The following is a 22,287-nucleotide window of genomic DNA, read 5'->3' on the forward strand; positions in this document are numbered from 1 at the left end:
CACACACTTTTCATTTGTAAAAAATAACAATAAAAATAATTGCATTTTAAATCGCAATCGCAATTTTACCCAGAATAATCGCAATTATATATTTCCCCCAAATCGTGCAGCCCTACTCCAAACCATACAAGTTTTTAACAAAAAGTTCTATTTTGGTTTCATTTGACCATATGGCATTCTCCCAATCCTCTTCTGGATCATCCAAATGCTTTCTAGCAAACTTCAGAGGGGCCAGGACATGTACTGGCTTAAGCAGGGGGACACGTCTGGCGCTGCAGGATTTGACCCTCTTCACTAGGTCCTCCCGTGTGGTTCTGGGATTTTTGTTCACCGTTCTTGTAATCATTTTGACCCCACGGGATGAGGTCTTGGGTGGAGCCTCAGGTCAAGCGAGATTATCAGTGGTCTTATACTGATAAGGAGTTCAGTATAAGGTGCCATTAATACAGGTAACAAGTGGAGGACAGAGAAGCCTCTTAAAGTCCTCATGAAATCAAAATTGATCTTACTTACTTTGTTAGCACAAATTACAGGTCTTAGGGTGAACAATTAATCCATGCAAGTTAATACACAGAAAAAAAGTGTTTGCCGTGGTAATCTTTAATCAAAATCTGAAAAGTTACTTCCGGTCTGGAAACGGCATTCCGTCTCAGCTGATATCAGTTTGACGGCTTGCATTTTAAAATGCGTAACCACTCCCCTCCAACCGTTCGTCTGCAATGAGGTAAAACCCTGCCCTCTGTTCAAAATTTCGTTTCACTTGGAAATACATCACAGCACTGAAGAAAACTCACTTGCTTCTTCCGGTTCAGTGGGACTTTAAAGAAGAAGTTAACGGTCTGTGTGAGCCAGACATCTTGCCTTTTTTTGAACAAATTCGAAATACTTATTTTCCACCATAATTTGCACAAAAAAAATGAAATTCTTTAAAAATCAGACAATGTGATTTTCTGGATTTTTTTTACTTCAGTCTCTCATAGTTGAAGTGTACCTATGGTGAAAATGACAGGCATCTCTCATCTTTTTAAGTAGGAGAACTTGCCCAATTGGTGGCTGACTAAATACTTTTTTGCCCCACTGTATTTGCTTTATCATTCGAAACCAATGTTAAAGCAAGTTTATGCTGTGAAACATACAATTATTTAAGTGTTTTAAGTTACAGCTGTAAAATCGTGTTTAAATCACTCAAGTCACCACTTCCACCGAGTTGCAGTTTTATTTCAACCAGTCTAATGACTTGAGGCTATGAAACCTGCAGTCTAAATCCTATCCGCTGCCTTGTATCCCAAAGACATTGTGTCACCCCTTGGCACAGGTTTCCCAGGTATAGGGACTCTCCAGTTTCAGCTCAGGAAAGCAAGAGTCGGGTTTCACACCATATTCGTCATCTGTATTCTTTTTATTGTGTTTTTAAGACACTGTTATCTTTTGAAATTTGAATCATTGTGACGGGCTCCTGGGAAGCTGCTTGGTTTGATCAGACCAATGGCCTTTCAAGATAGCGTGCTGCTCATGAAGAGTTTTGACATTGAATGCTAGCAGATGAGGGGGATGGGTGGTCAGTCATTTGGAATAGAGCCTTACACTTCACAGCAATGGGTAGATCTCATCTACTTTATCAAGTAATCTCGTATCATAAATTCCACCACTGCAAGTGGTCAATGTAATTTTAGGTTTCTAGAAAGATGTTGTTTTTTACATCTAAGGTGTAACAAAATCATCTCCACAAACGCTAAATGTGCTTATTTTTTTTATTTTTTTTGAGTGTGACAATTTTACAGAGTGGACACATGAGACACCAGCCAATGATCCCAGCTAACGTATGTTATTTCTGATAGTTCAAAACATCCAGTTCTTTAAATGTTCTAAAACCATTTTTTTCTTGATTGAAATGATCATTATGTATGTACTGCAGAATATGTTTGTATGTCTTCCAGGAGTTCTAATTCTCCTGCCAGGCTGTTGTTGAAAATAATAACATATTCTTAAGTAACTTGCCTGGTTAAATAAAGGTTACATTAAGTTTTAAAAAAGCATTAAGGGGAAATTCCATTTTATAATTTTGCAAACATTATGGAAACATTATTTGTTTAATGTTCTCTGAACATTATGAATCTTGTAACATTTAAAAGATATTCAACAAATGTCCAACTAAAGTGTTTCAGAAAGAAAAAAAATCCAGGAATGATGTATAAACAATGATTTTGTGCTAAAGATTTGAGAACATTTTTAAAGACCAGATAACTTTGAATGAACATCCTATTAACGTTACTGAAATAACATATATTCTTTGGAAGAACCTTGATCTCTGCTAACTGGGATATGGCCTAATGCACTGAAATTCACACTGAGCTCACCCTTCACCTCTTCCCATGCTGCACCTGCCCCCCTCAACCCCACCTGCAGTTTAGCACCGCTCAAAAAGTCCCGGCTTTACATCTTTTGTTTCTTTTCTTTGTTCCACATTATATAAAGCGACAGTTGTGACGCCCTCTAACCTTTATTAGGCTGTTGGTTTGCATGAAACCATTCATTCCTGCCATTAGTTTACAAGGAAGGAATGGTAAACCCATGAACAAATGTGGATAAAATATCATATTATCTACAAAAAGGTAAAACATGCTTAAAATGTGAAGCCATTATCAACCGAGCTTTTGCCTGAAAACAATAGCTTGTTTTTTGCTTAAAATGGGATAATATGCTTACATATCATAGCTTGTCATACAAGAAAATGAATGTGTTAATAAATCATGACTTGTTGAATTAGTAAACAAATCTCTTTGTAATTCATTGCTTGTCATGTAATTCACCAATAAACAACTGATTATCATAAGAGCAAATTCATGTTTAGAAATATTGCTTCTAAATTCGCTCATAAAGTGTTGCAAATTTGTGCATGTCCTGTTGCATGTCATAAACAAATTCACTTAGATATTCACTTTTAAAGCATTGCAGATTATCTTAAAACGTTGTTGCATGTGTAAGCAAATTTGAGTATGAATCATTGCATGTTGTACATGGAAACAAATTTACTTATAAAATGTTGCTTGTCATGCAAGTATAAAAATAAACATATTAAGTGTTGCAATTCAAGTGTTGCAAATATGTTGCTTGTTGAACATATAAACAAATGTGTATATAAACCGTTTGCATGTTGCACAAGTAAATAAATTAACTTAAAAACTGTTGCCTGTTTTTACGTATAATGTATTTACTTATAAATGTAAAAGATGTTGCTTGTTGAACTTGTAAACAAATTTGTGCATAAATCACTTGCATGTCGCACAAGTAAACAAGTTCACTTATAAAATGTTGCTTTTCACAAAACAAATTCACAATTATTATTCATTAGCATGTAATCCATTGCTTATTGCATAAGTAAACTAATTTGGTTATAAACCCAGTTATAAGTAGCCTTTTTCTGTTTTAGCTGATGCTCAATAGGGTTTGCATTCCATCGCCTGGGCAACATCGTGATGAACAGGTGCAGTGTTGTCTTCTAGAATTTGTTTAATTGTAAAGGGAGACATGCATGAATTGCAGTGTTGAACCTGTCATCCACTCTGTGTGGAAGGTGAGGACTAATCCAAGCACAGAAACTTGCAGTATTACCAAGCCTGCCTGTTTTTTCCTTATGCTAGAGCCATTGTCTTTTTAAGAACGAGAAGAAAAGTATTTTCAGCCACTGAAAGAAGTTTCCCTGTAGACACCCTTTGTATTCCAGCTCCAGAAACACAATAGGGGCTTCTGCAATGAGAGGGGGAGAAACTAGCAGGTCCCACAGAACACACAAAAGAGCAGGGTTACTGTAAGATGAGACACGCTGTGAGTGAAGTGGCACTCAGGAGAACCAATTATGAAAGAGGTGAGAGATACCGCATTGTGGATAGTAGGATGTGGTTTAAAATATGGCAGGCCCCGGTCAGCAGCCGTTTCGACAGTGCCATTTTTTTTCTTACTAACTACTTAACCACTGTGCCATACCTGTCCCAACTTAGAGGTCTTGACTTTTTCGATAAACAACATACAAATTAAAATCTAACATAAAAAATATCAGACCTGATATTCAATTAATTGAGTCCAGTATATATATATATATATATATATATATATATATATATATATATATATATATATATATATATTAGGGGTGTAACGATACGCGTATTCGTATTGAACCGTTCGGTACGAGGCTTTCGGTTCGGTACGCGGTACGCATTATGTACCGAACGGTTCTTGGTCTAATTAATTAGATTTGGAAAATAAAAAAGTATGTAAAATATAATATTATGCGTTCAACAAGGAAGCCAATAACCAAAACGACGTAACAGGCAATGCCCCTGACTAAGAGAAAAAAAACAAAAAACAAATATTTTTTAGATTGCTTCGTCAGGTGCTCGCTTACTCAGTACACGCTGAATGCTCATTGCAAAATGGCTATTGCGTTTAACAGACCAGAAATAGAAGATCCTCCAATAACCAACGGGTCTGGTGTGTTGGTGAACTTTGGATTCTCTGTAAACTATGATGGTGTTGGCAAGAGTGATGGATTAAAAAGCAACGGTATGTCGCATTTGCTACATGATGGTAGCCTACAGCAGCGGGAATAATTCATGTCATGTCAATCAACTCATTTACGCCGACAACCAGACGATAAAAAGAAGAAACAGCCACAAATTATCCCACAAACTATCCCCGCAGCATTTAGACCGACATTTCCAACTTATTCAAATGGCAAAAGACATTTATAGCTGCGGATATGAGACCTTACGCCCGTTTCACACAAACTCCGTCTGCAGTGCGTAGCCTATGCGGTGCGTATTTTTTCTGTACCCATGTTAACGGTTGCGGACTGAAAACGCAACATATGTGAAAGGACAACAGGGCGTGCGGCTCCTGCACCGCATACGCAGCGCAAAATGCACCGCATACGCACTGCAGACGGAGTTTTAAGAACGTGCTTAAAGTAACTGAGCCCCGTTGCAATGTTCCTTCACGAGCCCATTTCAGCCAGTAATTCCTGCTTTGTACTAAAAAACAAAAGCCCAAATAGAGAACCAATTGGCCAAAGCAACAGCGGTTGATCTGACAACAGACGGCTGGACGTCAACGGCTACACAAAGCTACCTGAATGTAACGGCACATTACATTACCGATGAATGGGAGCTGAACAGCCACGTTCTTCAGACACGCCCCTTGAGAGTCACACAAGTCAGGATTTGGCCAAAGGGATGACAGAAGCAGTAGTGTGTGAAAAAAGTGTGGAGAGAGCTATTGTAAAGAGCTAATGTCTATTTCTGTAACTACATAGAAGATGGGTAAAGTATCTTCATCTTTGTTCAATGTAAAAAAATAAAAAATCATACTTTGTTAGTTTTAAAAAATAAAAAAAGGTAATTTATCTGCCTTTTTTTTTGCTGTATCTAAAAAGTACCGAACCGAACCGAACCGAACAGTGACACCAGTGTATCGTATCGAACCGAACCGTGAATTTTGTGAACCGTTACACCCCTAATATATATATATATATATATATATATATATATATATATATATATATATATATATATATATATATATATATATATATATATATATATATATATATATAAAATATTTAGCTGTCTCCCAAATTTTGCATTCAACCCATTCAAACCTGTTACTCCCTAAAACCACTATCTTTTTCAGAGACTAATATTTAACACTATCTACTCTTACGGCGTTCAAGCTACAACCACCAAACTCGGACAGAAATTCAGTCTGTTCTGACTCGAGTTGCTAAATGTTTTCTAACCAAACCGACTTACAATTTCTGTTAAATGGACGATCAAAACTACAAAAAGTAACAGACTTTCAATGAGGGGGTCAAGACTTTTGTTCTTTTTGGACTTTTTGGTTGCTGTCACTTTAAACCTTAATGAACAAATCCAATATGATAAATATCCGATTTCTGTCTTAACTGTTTAGCGTTGACTTAAAAGGTACCTATTATGCAAAATTTTGAACATAAATGTGGGTTGGCCATGTGTGTACAATAACCACCCTAAAATGGTAAAAACCCACCCCTCCTTTTTTTAATCCCTATAAATCATAAGTAGTGTCTCAGAACAAGCCATTTGCAGATTCTGGGCAATGTGACGTCACATTTTACAGACCCCGCCCACAAGTGTTAATGGACACTGACGTATTAGCAAAGACTCAGCCCTCAGAGAGCTGTACAAAGTCCAATATGGCTGCTCTTTGTGCACATGCGTTGGGTGTGTGCTCAAGGTTGAGAGTGATATGGCTTTAAAACGCATGCAGATGATGATATTTCATGATGATGAAGAACTCCTCTGGAGTTGGGAGCAGCAGCTCATTTGCATTAAAAAGAGATACACAAAACAGCTATTTTTAGTTTTAGTTTTTCAACAAAAATTGCCATTTTCAAAATGGTATATTAGATGATCTATTAGAAATTTCACAGATACACTCTAGGGACACCTGAGACTTATATTACATCTTGTAAAATATAAAACCAATAGTTTATGAGAATAGTTGCAAATATTGGTGTTTTAACAAAATGCTTTTTGTGTATGTGCCCATTCAATTATTGTAAGGAGATGTGCAGATAACAATGTGTAAATTGTCAAGAAAAAAAAAAACTTTATGATGGTAAAACTTGGCAATTATTCCGCAAATCACGTCTGCCGAAACCGTGGGGCCTGGTCCGTACAAATCAACTGCGATCTGTTGCACCGCTACAAGCAACATGTTAGCAAAATGTTAACAATATGTTAAAGCATGCTATTAACATGCTAAATCATGTTTGCAAAGTTTGCAAACATGCTAGCAATGAGCTAAAACATGCTAGCGTTGTGGTAAAACATGTTAGCAACATGCTAATACACATTAGCAATGTGATAAAGCATTATAGCAAAATGTAAAATAATGTTTGACACATGCTAAGACATGCTAACGATATGACAAACATGTCAGGAAACGTATAAGACTTTTAAAACTTTTTATAAAAGTTTGTCTCAATGAACTTTACTTTCTAGTTTAAATTTGATACATTATACTTGTAAAGAAGATGGAATAGAAAAAAGAAAAATGTAGTTATTTTGACTGTTCTGACCATTTTTCTCACAAATGCAAGTTTATATCTTACAATTATGACTTTTTTCTCATAATTCTGATTTTACATCTAGCAATTCAGTTTTTTTGTCACAGGGTTTTAAAACTTACCATCATAGTTGGGATGCACTCGAAGATTGTTCACTCCAAAGTGCATTAGGATGGGGATATCATAGCCCTGACGCACCCACTCTATGACGTGCTGAGGTGCAGTGCTGCCCTTGTCCGGGTCTGGTAGACTGCATGTCAACACAGCAGTGTCCCCTTTCTTGGCACGGATGTGAGCTTCAGCTGCACTTGTGTTAACTAAAATGTAAATTTCGTAAGTAAAAAGAAAAGTTATGAGTATTTTATGTATAATATATACATATTAATATATAGTTATACTAATATACATATATATTTAAACCAGTGACTTTAAAACATGATCATGCATGTTTGTGCGTACGTCAGTTGTAAAGTAGTTACTGTAAAAGACTCACTGAATAGGGACAATACCGCAACAAGGACTTCCAACAGAGGAAGGTTCTTCAGTAGCATGATGGGCATTCATACAGATTCACATACCTGCGGAACATCAAACATACAAGATCAGACAACCGGCAAACAAACCTCAACCACAGAAAAAGCATAGCATGTCATAAACATATCCACACCTCTTTTGCTTTGCTTCTTTCTATAATCTCAGAGCACACAGGAGGATTATGGGATCTTATTTATAGATTGTATTGTATACTGTATATGACCACTGTAAGCTCAGCTACATGCATTGAACTAATTGTAAACCCTAGCGCTCAAAATAAATAAATTAGTTCAAACAATTTAACTTTTATGAGTATTTAGAACTTTCTTTTTCTTTTGCGTTACAATTAAGCTGAATTGTTTCATTGTTTTGAGTTTTATGAACTTGTTTCTTTTAAGACTAACTCAAATTTAACTGAAACTGGGCTGGGATTTCAATTTCCCAGCATGCTTTGCCATTACACTCAAAAGAGACAGTAAATGCCAAAATAAAGAGTTGTAATACGTTTTTTTTGTGTACAAGATTAAAGTTAAGTCGTGTTTAATGTTTTGTTATGCTAGTTTAGTTTTGTCTAGTTTTCTTTCTTTTTTTTTTGCATTTTTGGGGGGGAGCCATCATGCTAACAAATGGGACATGAGCTTAGTTTCAGAGTAGATACGTTATATTGCAGCCTTCATTCAGCTTCATTCTGCTGTCCAAAATATTGTGTAACCAATTAGCAAGGTAACATTTATTGAATTAGTTAGTTTAAGCTAGTCAGGTTTCTACTACTACAAAATTCAAAGCGATTAAAATGAATGATTACAAAATAAAATCTGCAAGATCTGTTTCCTTAATCTTTACATTTCTTAACTTAAAAAGATTGAGGCAACTGATTGCCCCAATTTTGTACGTTTTTCCAACTTATTCTGATTTACAGTTAAACTTAAACAATGTATAAAGGATGTAAAATGAGATCCATGCAGTATGAGTCAAACTCCAGTACAACATGTGACTCAGAAGGGGACACTCCTTCCCAGCTATAAATGTGATTAAATACACTGGGAATAATGAAACAGCCTCTCATTTATTACCAATCTATGCTAAATTAAACATTTGCATTAGGATGTAATTCCATGAAAAGCCTTTATTTTCTCATTTAAATGTTTTATACATACAGTGTACATATGTATAGTACATTATACACATATACAGTACATATACTTATTCATATATACAGTACACATTTATAATACATTTTGACACTATTTTTGAATCAGCTTTTTTGAAACTGCCTGAAGTCATGTCAACTTTCTTTATATAGACTTAAACTGTGCAAATATGACTACAGTGCGTATACCATCAATAATGGTCATGTGGGTTGACAGGAAGTTGCGAGACGATTGATAAAACGCCCTCAGAGAACATACACAACTACAGCCGAATGTCATTAGTTTAACATTGCGGTCTATGGTAAATCATTAACACATCAGGAAGCAATAGGTAAATACTAAAGCGTGACTCCTTTCGAAGGGTAACGCTAGCACTCTACTTAGCTCACTGTGAGCCTGTGCTATGCACCAGTGACAATGCAAACGCCCGCTCATTACCCCCCGTGTGCAATGAGGGAGAGCTATTCTTAAAGACCACTGAAAGGGGTCCCAAGACAATCCCACAGGTCACACGTTTCTCACCGAACACTCGGCTACCAGTCTGTTCACTTTGTTAGCGTCTATTCAGCGATTCAGAGAACTTATGGTACAGAAAACTGAGAACTTGAGTAATTGAGTAGTACTTTTTGGAAATTGTAAAATGCAACGCATCAGCTCTATGGGATGCTGATAAACCAGTTTTTTTCATAAGCTGGTAGGTCAGTGCTCTGCCACGGTTCGCTTACTTCTAAGGGTAGACACCCAGCTGGGAGTATGGGCAGGGAACAGTTCTCACAACTTTGGCTATGTCCTACCCAGTTTCTCTTCTAAACAAAGGTTCTTACGGTTAATGTTACAGAACGTTTGCTCAAAGTTAGCCTTTAATAACATTCTTAAAACATAAGCACAAATGTTGTTCCCTGAACAAGTCGGGCGTTCATCTAAGACGTTTGTCTAAATATTGTTTAAATGTTGCTACATACTACTCTTTTCCGAATGTGGAGTAACAATCCCTTAATGTTTTCTCTAAGGTTTTTAAAACATTTAAAATATTTATATCTTCATGTGAACATTAGCAACACCTTCTTGGAACATATTTTGTAAGCTGGGCAGCACCATCCCAGCTAGACCAAAGTCCTACATAAATTACCAAGCACACAAAAGCTGTCATTTTGATTTACTGTTTTACTGTAGTTTCAATAACCAACAGTAAAATCCTTTTTTTAACCTTTGGGCAAGGGTCAGAGTACTTGGCCATTATATATAACCAGGAAACAACCGTTGCATTATACCGTTTTCTGTCTATGAATACACCAAACTGGGACCATATTGTCAGTTATGCTAATTCAAATCACTGAAAGAGTTGAGTCGTCCATTCATTCTTGGTTTTTACAAAGGACGGGCCAAACTCACGTTGCAAACTTCTCTCAGTCAATAAATCTGGCTGTGCTGTGAAGGAACTGGGCCAAATCGAGCGTGAAAACTAAATATAGTCCAGTCATTATAAGCTTAGCCTTAATGTGAAAGGATCAGCAGTCATTCAATTATTCATATCTGACCTATGCTGCATATACAATTAAATGAAAATGACAATACACTCTGAAGTTTAGTTTAATCAAGTTGTATGTAAATGCGTTATATATGAATGGCTGGGGTCAATTTGAATCCAAACTGATTTTATATATATATATATATATAGTTCCAGTCTAATTGTGTACGGTTTATTGGTCTTGTGTTATTACAAATAAATAACAAAAACATTTTTGAATGTTTTTGTTGTTGTTGTTGGTTAAATGCCTGAAATGAGGTTTGTGGTGAACCACACATGCTCAAGATATTTTCATGCTTTATTTCATTACATAAAAATGCGTCAGTAATAGGCCTACCTCTTTGGTAGGTTTTTCTAAAGCTTTTACTTGTCTTGTAAAAGGTTGTTGCTGATAAGTGGTTAAATGGGACTGCAGAGGTTATCGACAACAGATTAAACAACATCAGGCCGAACAGGTAAACTCTATAATCTATACACTCACGGTGTTATAATCACATCGTTGCAAACTATTATAACTTGAATTTCAGGAAAAAAGCTTTTTAAAAAAAGACTGAAAGAGTTGTCAGAAAGTTAGTGATGGTGGTGACGTTTATAACCTGTGTTCAGATTTTGGCTTCGGGTTATTGTTCTTACACTTCAAAATTAATAAAAGTTATCATAATAATACATTTTAAAAAAGGAAGAGAAGAGGAATGAAGGTTAGTCACAGCAAGACAGAATACATGTGTGTAAATGAGAGAGAACCAAGTGGAACAGTGAGGTTACAGGGAGAAGAGATAAAGAAGGTGCAGGACTTTAAGTTCTTATAGGGTCAACAGTCCAGAGCAATGGGGAGTGTGGAAAAGAGTGTGTGCAGGTAGGTTGGAATGGGTGGAGAAAAGTGTCAGGTCTGTTGAAGAGTACCAGCAAGAATGAAAGGAAAGGTGTACAGGACAGTACTGAGACCAGCAATGTTTTATGGATTTTTATGAGGAAAAGACGGGAGGAAGAGCTAGAGGTAGCAGAGCTGAAGATGTTGAGGTTCTCTTTGGGAGTGACGAGGATGGATAGGATCAGGAATGAGGACATCAGAGGGACGGCGCACTTGAGATGGTTTGGAGATAAAGTTAGAGAGGCCAGGTTGAGATGGTTTGGACATGTTCAGCGGAGGGAGAGTGAATATATTGGTAAAAGGATGCTGAGGTTAGAGCTGCCAAGCAGGAGGTCAAGAGGAAGACCAAAGAAGAGGTTTATGGATGTAGTGAAGGAGGACATGAAGGTAGTTGGTCTGAGAGAAGAGGATAAAGAGGATAGGACTAGATGAAGGCAGATGATTCACTGTGGCGATCCCTAAAGGGAAAAGCCGAAAGAAGAAGAAGAAGATAAAATAAAAATAAAATTTAAAAAAATGTAAGAATCATAACCATTTGTTGGTCATATAGTTTATTTTCTGGGGTTTTGTCGAGGGAACCAAGTTGTCGTTAAAGTAATCATTGTCACGCTCTACATAACGCCAAATTTTGATATTTAAGATCCCAATTCATAGTCCATATTATGCAAGTAAAATGAGATTTGTGACGACTTTAAATGAGGCCAAAGATGTAACAAAACAACACATGATTGTGCTCCTCTGAGATGTGGCAAAGCAATAAACCAACTCAAGCTTCAAAAAAGCAAAGCAAACATTGTAAAGGATGAAACAAACGAGAGGCGTTCACACTAGCAACCTGCAAGAGAACTATTCACTCGTTAAAAGCCTTTAAAACAGAAGTCACGTCATACTGTGAAAGTGAGCGCTGTATTTACGAAAGCATTTGTTCATTAGAGCAAATAAACAGATCAGCTGCAGCAGCTGGACCTGAAACGCAGATTCCCTGCTGACGAGCACACGGATTTAATCAGCCAAATGGACTAACCATTGATTTGTAGAGGTCAGAAATGTTAACCCACTTTCCTTATTTTACAAAGCTATACCAACAATACCCTTTTTATGAACTCAACAGACGATGAAGCCACATGTGTACTTTAAAAACTATTGCAAACTCATTTTAGTAAGATAATAGAGATTTAGCTGCTATAGATGGATTGTTTTGCTTAAAATCAGTACAAATTATCTAAAAATGAAAGAAATTAGATCATATAAGAAAAAATGTCAGTGAAACCAAAAGCTGACCTGTCAGTCACCAACATGCAAATTTTCCACCATGGTGCCAACACAAACAAAACATTTCCAGTCACAGTAAAAAAAAGCACGTACGGATTCTTAAAAGTGTCAAACAATCAGCCATTTGGTGAACAGAGAAAGTGCCATATCCATGACGGTGTTGATTTCAGATTTTCCAAAACTGTGATAATCATTTAACAACATTGCATATGCAAGTATCATAATTGCATGGTGCTGTGCATGAAAGCTCACTGATTGACATGGGAGCTGGGATCAGACACTCAATGTAATCCAGGATAATCTGACTACAGTGAGCCTAGGGGAAAAAACGACAGATTAATATCGCAGTAAATAAGTGCGATGCCACTGACCGGCGTTTACTCTGTGGTATATTGGTGAATTTGACTACATTACGCATGCGGCTCACTCTGGATCTACACATGAGTCACCGCTGGTCTAACTCTGACAAAAAGGAAAATCCATTGTCACAACCTTTGTTTACACTCAATAATTATTGTTTACACTCAGGAACGTTTGATCAATAAACACTTGATGAACGTCAGTAATGGCAAATGAGTTACATAAGAGGGAAAAAATATTAAATGTCTAAATATAGTATGTTTTGTTGTAGAAAAACAGGTCAGAAATTTACGGTTCATTAGATTTACAGATTTCTACACTTAACTACGTACAGCCTAAGCCTGTTTTGGATGTTGTAAGACTGTTTTGGGTAGATGTTGGAAAATTGTTTGCCCTATCTTGACCTGCCCCCACAAATCCACATGGATCCTTGCGTGGGCGACAAACCCCTTTAATTCCTCCACGCTGAACTGCAACTGGCAGTCAAAGCTAGATAACACTTTTTAAACACACACACACACACACACACACACACACACACACACACACACACACACACACACACACACACACAAAGACAGACAGACAGACAGACAGACAGACAGACAGACAGACAAATTGATAGATAGATAGATAGATAGATAGATAGATAGATAGATAGATAGATAGATAGATAGATAGATAGATAGATAGATAGATAGATAGATAGATAGATAGATTTAGTAAAACTTGACTTTAAGGTGACGTAGTTACACATTACTGCGTACTCCAGTAATAACAGTAGCTAGATATTATGCATAATTACAAGTAACTAACCAAACCAGACCCTAACTATAGTAGTTCATTGATATTACTCAGTACTTTTTTGAGTGAGTAATATAACGCAACTACTAAAACTTGAAATAAAGTGTAGCGTAACCTATTTTTGTTAGCTGTGTATGCGCTTAAAGATACAATTAAGCGACTTCAAACGTACTCTGAAAACTATCATTACACAAACAACACAATTAAATGTCAAAGTGTTACACATTACACTTTTAATCTAAAAAAATGTTTCCTATTTTCAATCTTAGAGAATGAAACCTGTGACAGACTAAACTGTGTTGTTTTTACTACTCACCTGTGTCAGTTCATCTATCAACTGTAGTGAGGAGCGTTGTTTTGCGTTGATGACGGGAAATAACACGAAGACAATAATTCCAAAAGTAAGAAATTATATCCTCTCATGCGTTAATTCCATGATATCAAAATTAACTTCAGAAACTCTACAATTAATAAATTACTTTCCTCTTATTTCTATGAACGAGGTGAAGAAAACCGAGCACAAACTTTGTCTCTATGGGAGGTTTGAGCTCGCGCATCAGCGCACCTCTCGCGTTGAGTTTACTCCTCCCGCTCCTGTTTCACTAAACTAATGCTAACATGGGCGCGCATGCGCAGAAAGCACAAGGAGAAACAAATTGACCAGTAGCCTATACACACATTTGCACATAAGCTGTCCATAAACACGTCGGAAGGGGGGGAAGAATCGTTTTATTTACAAAGGAACACTTTAAATGTTTTTAACATGTAATATTTACAATAAGGGCTCATTCACATTGTTTTAACACGAATGAGCAATAGTCCACATTTTTTGAGTAATAAATGCTGTCGAAATACTGTTGATTCGTAGCCTAGTTCGTGTTAACTAAAGTAGTAAACTATTGTTAACAAATTAAACCTTATTGTAAAGCATTACCAAAAACTGTTGATTTATGCGATTATTCATCAGCCCTACATTTGTAAAGGCATAAACTAATTTCGCTACAGATAAGTCTCATAATACAGAGGTGTGTCTGTTGTACTTTGATCAATATTCAGATCTTGTTTGTCATCTGGGCACACGTAAATCACTCCTGGGCTAGCAACCCAGTAAACTAACGAATGAAGACTCACAAATCGTGTTTGTTTGCAGTTGCAATAGTTAATAATTATTAATTATTATCACCATCAATAGTAATAATAATACATGCTCTTGTTGTTATTATTAGGCTATTATAGACAATGTAAAATATATCAAAGGGAGAGTTCAGTTGAAGGCACCTATTGACTTCCATAGTATTGGGAATATTATGGAAGTCAATCTGGTCCATAAAGGTTACTGACATTCTTCAAAATATGTGTTCAGCAGAAGAAATACATATATTTTTATTTCCCTTAAAATCTCTCCCTAAAAATATATCCCTAAAGAATTATCCCTATAAAATCGTTAACTTTCCGTTACCTTGAGGAGCTCACTCAAGTTTTCAAATATGACCAGGCCAAATGCTTACATGCTGTATAAAAATGAGTGTTTTAAACCTGGTATGGGATGAAACTGTTTGCGGGCCCCCTAGCGGTAGTGGACTGCTTGTTACCGTGGGTTCAGAACTTCAAACTATTTACCACTAGAGGACAGTAAAGTTCTTCTGCTTTTTTTCTGCCCTACTGACTTTATCACAGTATAAACTTTTCAATAGCCTGCATTATGCAACGTTTTTAACAATAGTATTTTACATTTATGTCCCCCAATATTTACATAGTACAGCTAATTTTTTTGTGTGATACAGCACCCAGTTCCGTGTCTTCTGTTAGATCACATTGTGGCAAATGCAGAAAGTCATTCATAAATTCTAAGGATAGAAAAGGTTTCCAGACTATACTGCAGGAATACACTAAGAGAAGTATGAGAGGCAAGGTAGTACAACCCATTGTTATTAAAGTTAAACTAAAACATTTTTTGCTGCTTGAAATACATGGGAAATAAAATATTGATATTTGAAATTTTAATTTCAGCTATTTTTAACATTTCTCATTGTCATTTTTTTAAATTATAAACACCTGCCTATGCTGTTGGTCTTCTGCATGCTGCCAAAAAAGGTGCATTGTGGTTTCTGGCACCAAGACTTTAGTAACAGATCCTTCAAGTAGTAGATTACGAGGTGGAACCGTTGTGGATCAAACTTGTCGGTGCATCACATCCCACAGATGCTCATCAGATTGAGATCTGATGAATTTGGAAGCCAAGGCAATCCCTTGAACACTTCATCATGTTCCTCAAACCGTTGCTAAACAATGTTTGCAGTGTGGAAGCGTACATTATCCCGCTGAAACTCACTTCCACCAGAGTAGACCAGTGTATTAAAGGGTGTATAACTGGTCTGCAACAAAGTTTTGGTAAGGTGGCACGTGTCAAATTTACATCCTCGTGAATGTCCGGACTCAGGTGTTCCCAGGAGAACATTGCCCAGAGCACCAGAGTCCAATGAGTCTGTTATCTGAAACCCTGAGTCCGGACATTAACGAGGATGTAAATCACCTTACCAAAACATTGTTGCAGACCAGGTACACCCTTTAATGACTCTGGTGGAAGTGACCTGTTTCAGCGGGATAATGTTTAGGAACGTTTTAAGAACATGAAGAAGAGTTCAGTGAAGAAGAGTGAAGAACAGATTGCCTTGGCTTACATATATATATATATATATATATATATATATATATATATATATATATATATATATATATATATATATATATATATATATATATATATATATATATTATTTTAAGGTTATTTTAAATTCTATTAAAAAAAAAAATCATGCTTCTCATGTCCTTAAGTGGTTACTCCCTCAAAATTAAGCAGCACAATAAGGTGAACATCAATCCTTCAAGCAGTCATTTTTAAACCAAACAGATGGCTGAATGAAACCAGTTTATTCCACAAGACAATACTGCCACAGCACCTACACTAACAGTAAAACTTTGGACACATTACCTCAATTTTTTTTTTTTTTTTTTTACTGTTATCCACATTTTAAAATAATAGTAATGTAATTAAAACTATAAAACAACACATGGAAGTATGAGAACACAAATAGAAGTATATGGAAAAAATGTAGTGAAAAGTAAAAAAGTTAAAAAAATCCTAATGATCTTATATCTATCTTGCATATTTTTTATGTACTTTATAAGTCAGCAGCCTTCATCTAGATTGCAACTACTACACTGTTTTAAATCATAAAGTTTCCAGACTAACTTATCCAGGTAAAAAAAAAACAACAACATATATTTGTATCAGTTTCCATTTGTGTAAAAATCTAATTTATTTAGATGTCCAAATGTTTCACTGATGTCCAATGTTTTACAGTAAATAACAGATACTCCATTACAGAAAACATACATTTCTAGTGTTTAAAATGATACTTCTTCATAGTTTTACAAAAGCTAGGAAAATATCAGTATATTTCTTCATAGCCTTTTATGTATTTAGCTAAATAAATACTCTTAATATTGCACTTCTTTTGGTAAAATAAAGGTATTCAGCTCAATAAAGCTCATCCAAGCCACTGTGTGCCACGGTTTCTCTCCTAGAGAGATTTATAGTAAACAGAGAATTAATGTCTGAACTCTGAAGGCAAATCATGCAAAGCAGCTGCAGAACGACACATAGAAGTAACAGCATTTATGACTACATCCGTTTAGTCATCAAAGTCTGGGATGTCATCGTAAGAATAACCACGGTAACCTTTGGAAGCATAATAAGCAATCCGCAAATGATAGAATCCAGGAAGAAAGATCAGCACGCCGATGATAATAACTGGAACTGTGCGATCTGGGTGCTACAAAAAGACAGAAATGACAAACATAGTGAGAGATACAGTTCAGCTTTTCCAATTGCAACACGGCAGTTTTGAGTCTACTCACCGTGACATTAATGTATCCTGCCAAAAGAAGCGATCCAACAATGATCAATACAGAGCCGATCAGAAATAGGAATGTTGCCAGGACAATGGCCTTGTAGGGTACTTTAGGTGGGGTTTTCTTGAACTATAAAACAGTGTTTAATTTAATATATGACACAATAGATACCTATGTAATAACATTTAGAGTCATGTCAAAAAGAAATTATATGTTTTTACGTATCAGGACGTAATACAGATCATCTGGTGGTAAGCAGGTCTTAATTAAAAGTAGGTAAATACAATCCGGATGAACAACAACATTACATATTACACCATGGTATTATTTATTTAAAGGGTTACTTCACTGATTAGCATATGGCTTTGTATCAGCAGAAACTCTGGAGTATATTCAAATAATCGACACAAATATCGTCATTTTGCATCATCTGAGGATTTTTTGGCCAGAGGCTAAAGTATACAGCCAGTAGAATGAGCTATTTCCGCATGTTTTCAACCCATCCATGGGGGGGTGGGATCACACTCACAGCGCTCGACTCGGGCAGCTGCGGGGGGTGCGGAGTAAAGTGAGTGTTTCAACTTTTCAAATGAATTCCCATGAAAGTTAAGCTTCCAAAGGCATGAACTGAAAACGCGCCAGACTGAACACGCGCTGTGAATGTATGCCGCGCACACGCTTACCTCATCTCTCGTGATGAATGTATTCTGACTCCTGCTGCATTTGTGCCGTGACTCGTTCGGCTCACTCACATTATATTGAACATACATCAAGTTTTTAATTGTAGTGTGTGTTCTCTTAACTGAACTGATTTAATGAAAATGAACGCAAAGGGAAAGTGATACAGTAATCCAGTAGCGGTGGCTTTGGGAGTGGCAGTGGAGCAAGTGCATTCTGGGAGTTGTCTTTCATCCACATGAGACAAAAATACATGTTCTGTCTTTTCTCAGTCTAGAAGGCATCAAATTCAAAACATATTTCACATTTCTACTACATTTATGTATTTTAACCCAGTTTAAATACAAAGCTTAATGCTAAATCACTTAAGTACCCTTTTAAGTACCCTTTAACAAAACTCGGCCAAAACAGAGAAGCCATGTCTGAAAAACAGTAAGTACACCCTTACTGCTTCCACAGGAATTAACAGGGTGAGTAACAGTAAGGTATTGCTATTTGCTAATCAATACATTTGACTGACCAACTCTATAAAAGCATACGTTTTGGCAGTTTGCTGGTCTGCAGCACTTAGGAGTGTGTCAAGAAAATGCCGAGAGGAAAAATAACAGCAATGATCTTAAGGAAGCGATTGCTGCTGCCATCAATCTGAGAAGGGTTGACCGATTCCAAACAATTTGAAGTCCATCATTCTACAGTGATTAAGATTATTCGAGTGAAAAACACTCAAGACAGTTGCCTGGGGCAGTACCCTTAAAAGGACATATTTGTACCTTTTTTTTTTTTTTACAAATAATGCATAAATAATAATTTGGTGTAAATATACTGTCTAATATTATCTCTATAAATATGTTCAAGCAATATTCTCATCAGTGTCCTAACAGCTATGACGCATTTAAATCTAGCATATTTCGTGTAGCCCAAACAGTATCCCAGTAAAATTAATCATATCCATATTTTCATATGATTTGACAGTTTATTTTATTAAATATCAAAAATCCAAAAGGTGTGCATTACCAGACACCTAGATGAACACTTTACAGTCAGTTTTATACAAACGTGCATACCAATGTAGTATGTAACTTTAGAGATGGTCCCTAAATTTGCGAATCTCGGACGTCAAGCCAACTTTATGCCAGTTATATCAGATGCGCTAGGGTTCTGCGGTGTTAGTTTTAAACTATTTTCGCTGCTGAAATAGTCTAGAACAAAAACATTCAACCGTATGCTGAATGAATCTCCTGCGTACATCGCACATTCATCTCTGCTTTGAGTGCAGATTTCAGTGAGTGAGCGCGCGATCTGAACAAAACTCTGGCCAGTCTGAACGCACCTGATTATTAGACATTGCATTCATAAACTTGAATAGAAACACGTGTGATGGGTTAAAATGCGCAACGCGATTATAACAGATGGCTTTTGAGAAGCCTATAATAGGTAGGTGACTATAGCAACAGCGATGTGAGTGACTGTGTTACACCCCACAGCCATAATACACCAAAAAAACGGCGGGTGTTAATGTCAAGCCCTGATTATTATTCCTTAAATGTCACCCTAGTCGTGTGTCTGAACAGGTTCATTCATCTTTCTCAGCGTGGCGTCATGTGCTGCGCGCGCCTGCACCAGACTGGACAGGATTTACCGCGAGTTTTCAAAATCGCGATAATCACTGACGGTTTTAATAATAATTACATTTTAAAAAATATTACTAACCGTCAGTACATTTTATCGAGGTTTATCGTTAAACCGGTAATCGTTTCATCCCTACACCACTCCATGGCCAAGTCAAAGTTCAGACCTCAACCCGACTGAAATGCTCTGACAGGACCCTGAGAGAGCTGTGCATAAACAAATGCCCGTAAACATCAATACTTTTGAAGCAACATTGTAAAAAAAAAGAAGAAAAAAAGAGTGGGCCAAAATTCAGATTACCGGTTCTTCAAGTTATTGCTGCTAAAGGTGGTTCTACAAGCTATTCAGTCATGGGGTGTACTTAGTATTTCACACATAGCTTCTACATTTTGTCAATTAAATAATGACATTGATTATGTCATGCATTGATGTTGTTCCTCTGAGGTTGCATTTACCTAATTTTAAGACCTGCTAATGACCAGATGATTTTATAAAACCAAACATTCAAAGAGGGTAAACTTTTTTCAAATGACCGCATCAAGTGTTCTCACCTGTAGATCAATGTAGCCTTCATCACTATCTGCCAGTCTGGAGTATTTCACCTTATTGTTTGGAGCAGCACTGGCTGTGTTATTTCGAGTTGCGATCATGATGTTTTTCTTCTTGACACTTGAGGATGATGAAAAGCAGCAAACTATACTGAGACTATCTGAGAGTGCATCCGCTCCTGATGTGGGTTAGTGTGGGAGAACAGAAAGAAGGTTCTAAATCATAATAAATGCAATGCATTTAATATAAAAGTCATGTTGGATTTGTTTGTTTTTTATTTGAAATTACTACAAATTTAAATACACAACAGTCCTTTGATAGCATCATTGTGATATTATATATTGTTTAAAGAGAGATAATTACTTAATATCAGCTATTATGTGGTTATTTAATATCGCCAAAAGGGTTATTTTGTACATAAATATTGTATTACCGTTTTAAACTAATCTGCGTAATACACTAAAAAAATTTGTAGGGTTTACTTTGAGTTATTCAAAAATAACTACAAATAAACAGCAAGTAACATATTGAATTAAAAGTGAGAAAGATTTTCTTGTGAAATGTACTCCAACAATCTTGTTTTATGTACAAATTCGAAAAATGATTTTTACATTGTAGTTGAGTTGTTCAGTTTGGCGTTTGTAATGTAGCTTACTCACCTGCTAATACACAATCGTGCCTTTAAGCGTATGTTATTTCACTAGAGAGAGACAAAGCCGCCGACGTCGTTTCGAGGAGACGACCTGAATTTTGATCTGCTACTGTCACAGCACTACATTAACTTTCTTTCCCCTCCTGAAAACACTACTTGTCCCTCTGTGGACATTGTTTACTTCCCTATTTCCCACATTCCAACCTGCGCGCGCAGGAAAGAGGATCAGCGGCAGCCAATAGAAACGGGTCTAATGCTAACGTCAGAATATCAACGAAAAAAATAAATAAACGACGAATTTTGCTCTATGCATTAAAATAATTACGCATGAAATTGATTTTAAACAGTCATTTAGGGAAATAAATAATTAGATAAATAAATCATTAGAATAAATAGCCTATATGCACCAGAAGGGAAATAAATAGTCAAACAAACAATAAATAACACAATTAATTAAATTTGATTTAGAATGGATATAGCCTACTAAATAATAAAAAATACAGTGCATCAGTAAAACAGCTAGATTTACAACCACTTAATAATTTGCATTATATATATGTAACAAGTAAAGTAGCATATTACAAGTAACATGAATAATGTAATCAGATTACTTTTGATGTACTGTAACAAGTGAAGTAACAGATTAAAGTAACATGCATTACGTAATAGCATTACTTTTTTAAGTAATTGCAAATTACATTCTAACAAATACATTTAGTTACAGTCAAAAAGGTTTCTGCAGATGAAATAATGGTTACACTTTATTTTAAGGTGTCGTTGTAACAGTGTAATTATATGTTTAAGTACTGAGTAATAAGTAACTACATGCATGTAACTATAGGGTTATGGTAGGATTAGGGTTTGGTTTAGGTTTAGTTGCTTGTAATTATGCATAATTTACTGTTATTATACTTTTTAAGAACAATAGTCATGGTAATAGTATGAATTTAAATATTGATGTCCAATTCAGTGGACAGATGATTAATAATAATATCCTATACCAATCTAAAATCCATACATGAAAATTGTAACAGTGATATGACTCCTTAGGGACGTTCCTTTATTTACTTATTTATTTATTTATTTATTTATTTTTTGGACTGCCAACACCTATCTTTGGTCGGACAAAAAAAAAGGTCATGCAAGAAAATTACTTTTTGAATAGCTGTCCACTGTGGGTCCTCTGTACGTGAAATGGTTTGTGTTCATTTCTCTGATCTGTTGGTTGTTAGCTTCCTT

General features: G+C 36.0%; 2 protein-coding genes across 3 annotated transcripts in view; both read right to left on the reverse strand.

The window, feature by feature from the left end:
* Positions 1-14,182, reverse strand: part of igsf9a (immunoglobulin superfamily, member 9a) — a 32,290-nt gene extending 18,108 nt beyond the window's left edge. Inside the window, exons 1-3 of the mRNA XM_067433729.1 lie at positions 13,942-14,182; positions 7,599-7,683; positions 7,228-7,422 (exon numbers count right to left, since the gene is read on the reverse strand). Coding sequence (XP_067289830.1) covers positions 7,228-7,422; positions 7,599-7,665 — 262 coding nt within the window. The 5' untranslated portion in view covers positions 7,666-7,683; positions 13,942-14,182. The remainder of the gene's footprint in view (positions 1-7,227; positions 7,423-7,598; positions 7,684-13,941) is intronic.
* Positions 14,183-16,987: 2,805 nt separating this feature from the next.
* On the reverse strand, positions 16,988-21,251 carry tmem230a (transmembrane protein 230a). 2 transcript variants are annotated; one of them, XM_067433165.1, is made up of 4 exons: positions 21,056-21,251; positions 20,399-20,574; positions 17,547-17,669; positions 16,988-17,461 (listed from the first exon to the last, which is right to left on the reverse strand). In XM_067433165.1, exons 2-4 carry the CDS (start codon positions 20,495-20,497, stop codon positions 17,321-17,323), a joined length of 363 nt encoding a protein of 120 aa, XP_067289266.1. In that variant the 5' UTR covers positions 20,498-20,574; positions 21,056-21,251; the 3' UTR covers positions 16,988-17,320. The 2 variants fall into 2 exon arrangements, with proteins under 2 accessions (XP_067289266.1, XP_067289267.1); XM_067433166.1 differs by having other exon boundaries at positions 20,399-20,611.
* Positions 21,252-22,287: the final 1,036 nt, after the last annotated feature.

Source organism: Pseudorasbora parva, chromosome 23, assembly GCF_024679245.1.
Source record: "Pseudorasbora parva isolate DD20220531a chromosome 23, ASM2467924v1, whole genome shotgun sequence".
NCBI classification, from domain to species: Eukaryota; Metazoa; Chordata; class Actinopteri; order Cypriniformes; family Gobionidae; genus Pseudorasbora; species Pseudorasbora parva.

Coding starts and splice junctions, on each gene's coding strand:
- tmem230a (XM_067433165.1), bottom strand. CDS start 20,497: ATGATCGCAACTCGAAATAACACAGCCAGTGCTGCTCCAAACAATAAG. Junction 17,670..20,398: donor AAGGCTACATTGATCTACAG/GTGAGAACACTT, acceptor ACTGTTTTATAG/TTCAAGAAAACCCCACCTAA. Junction 17,462..17,546: donor CAGGATACATTAATGTCACG/GTGAGTAGACTC, acceptor GTCTTTTTGTAG/CACCCAGATCGCACAGTTCC.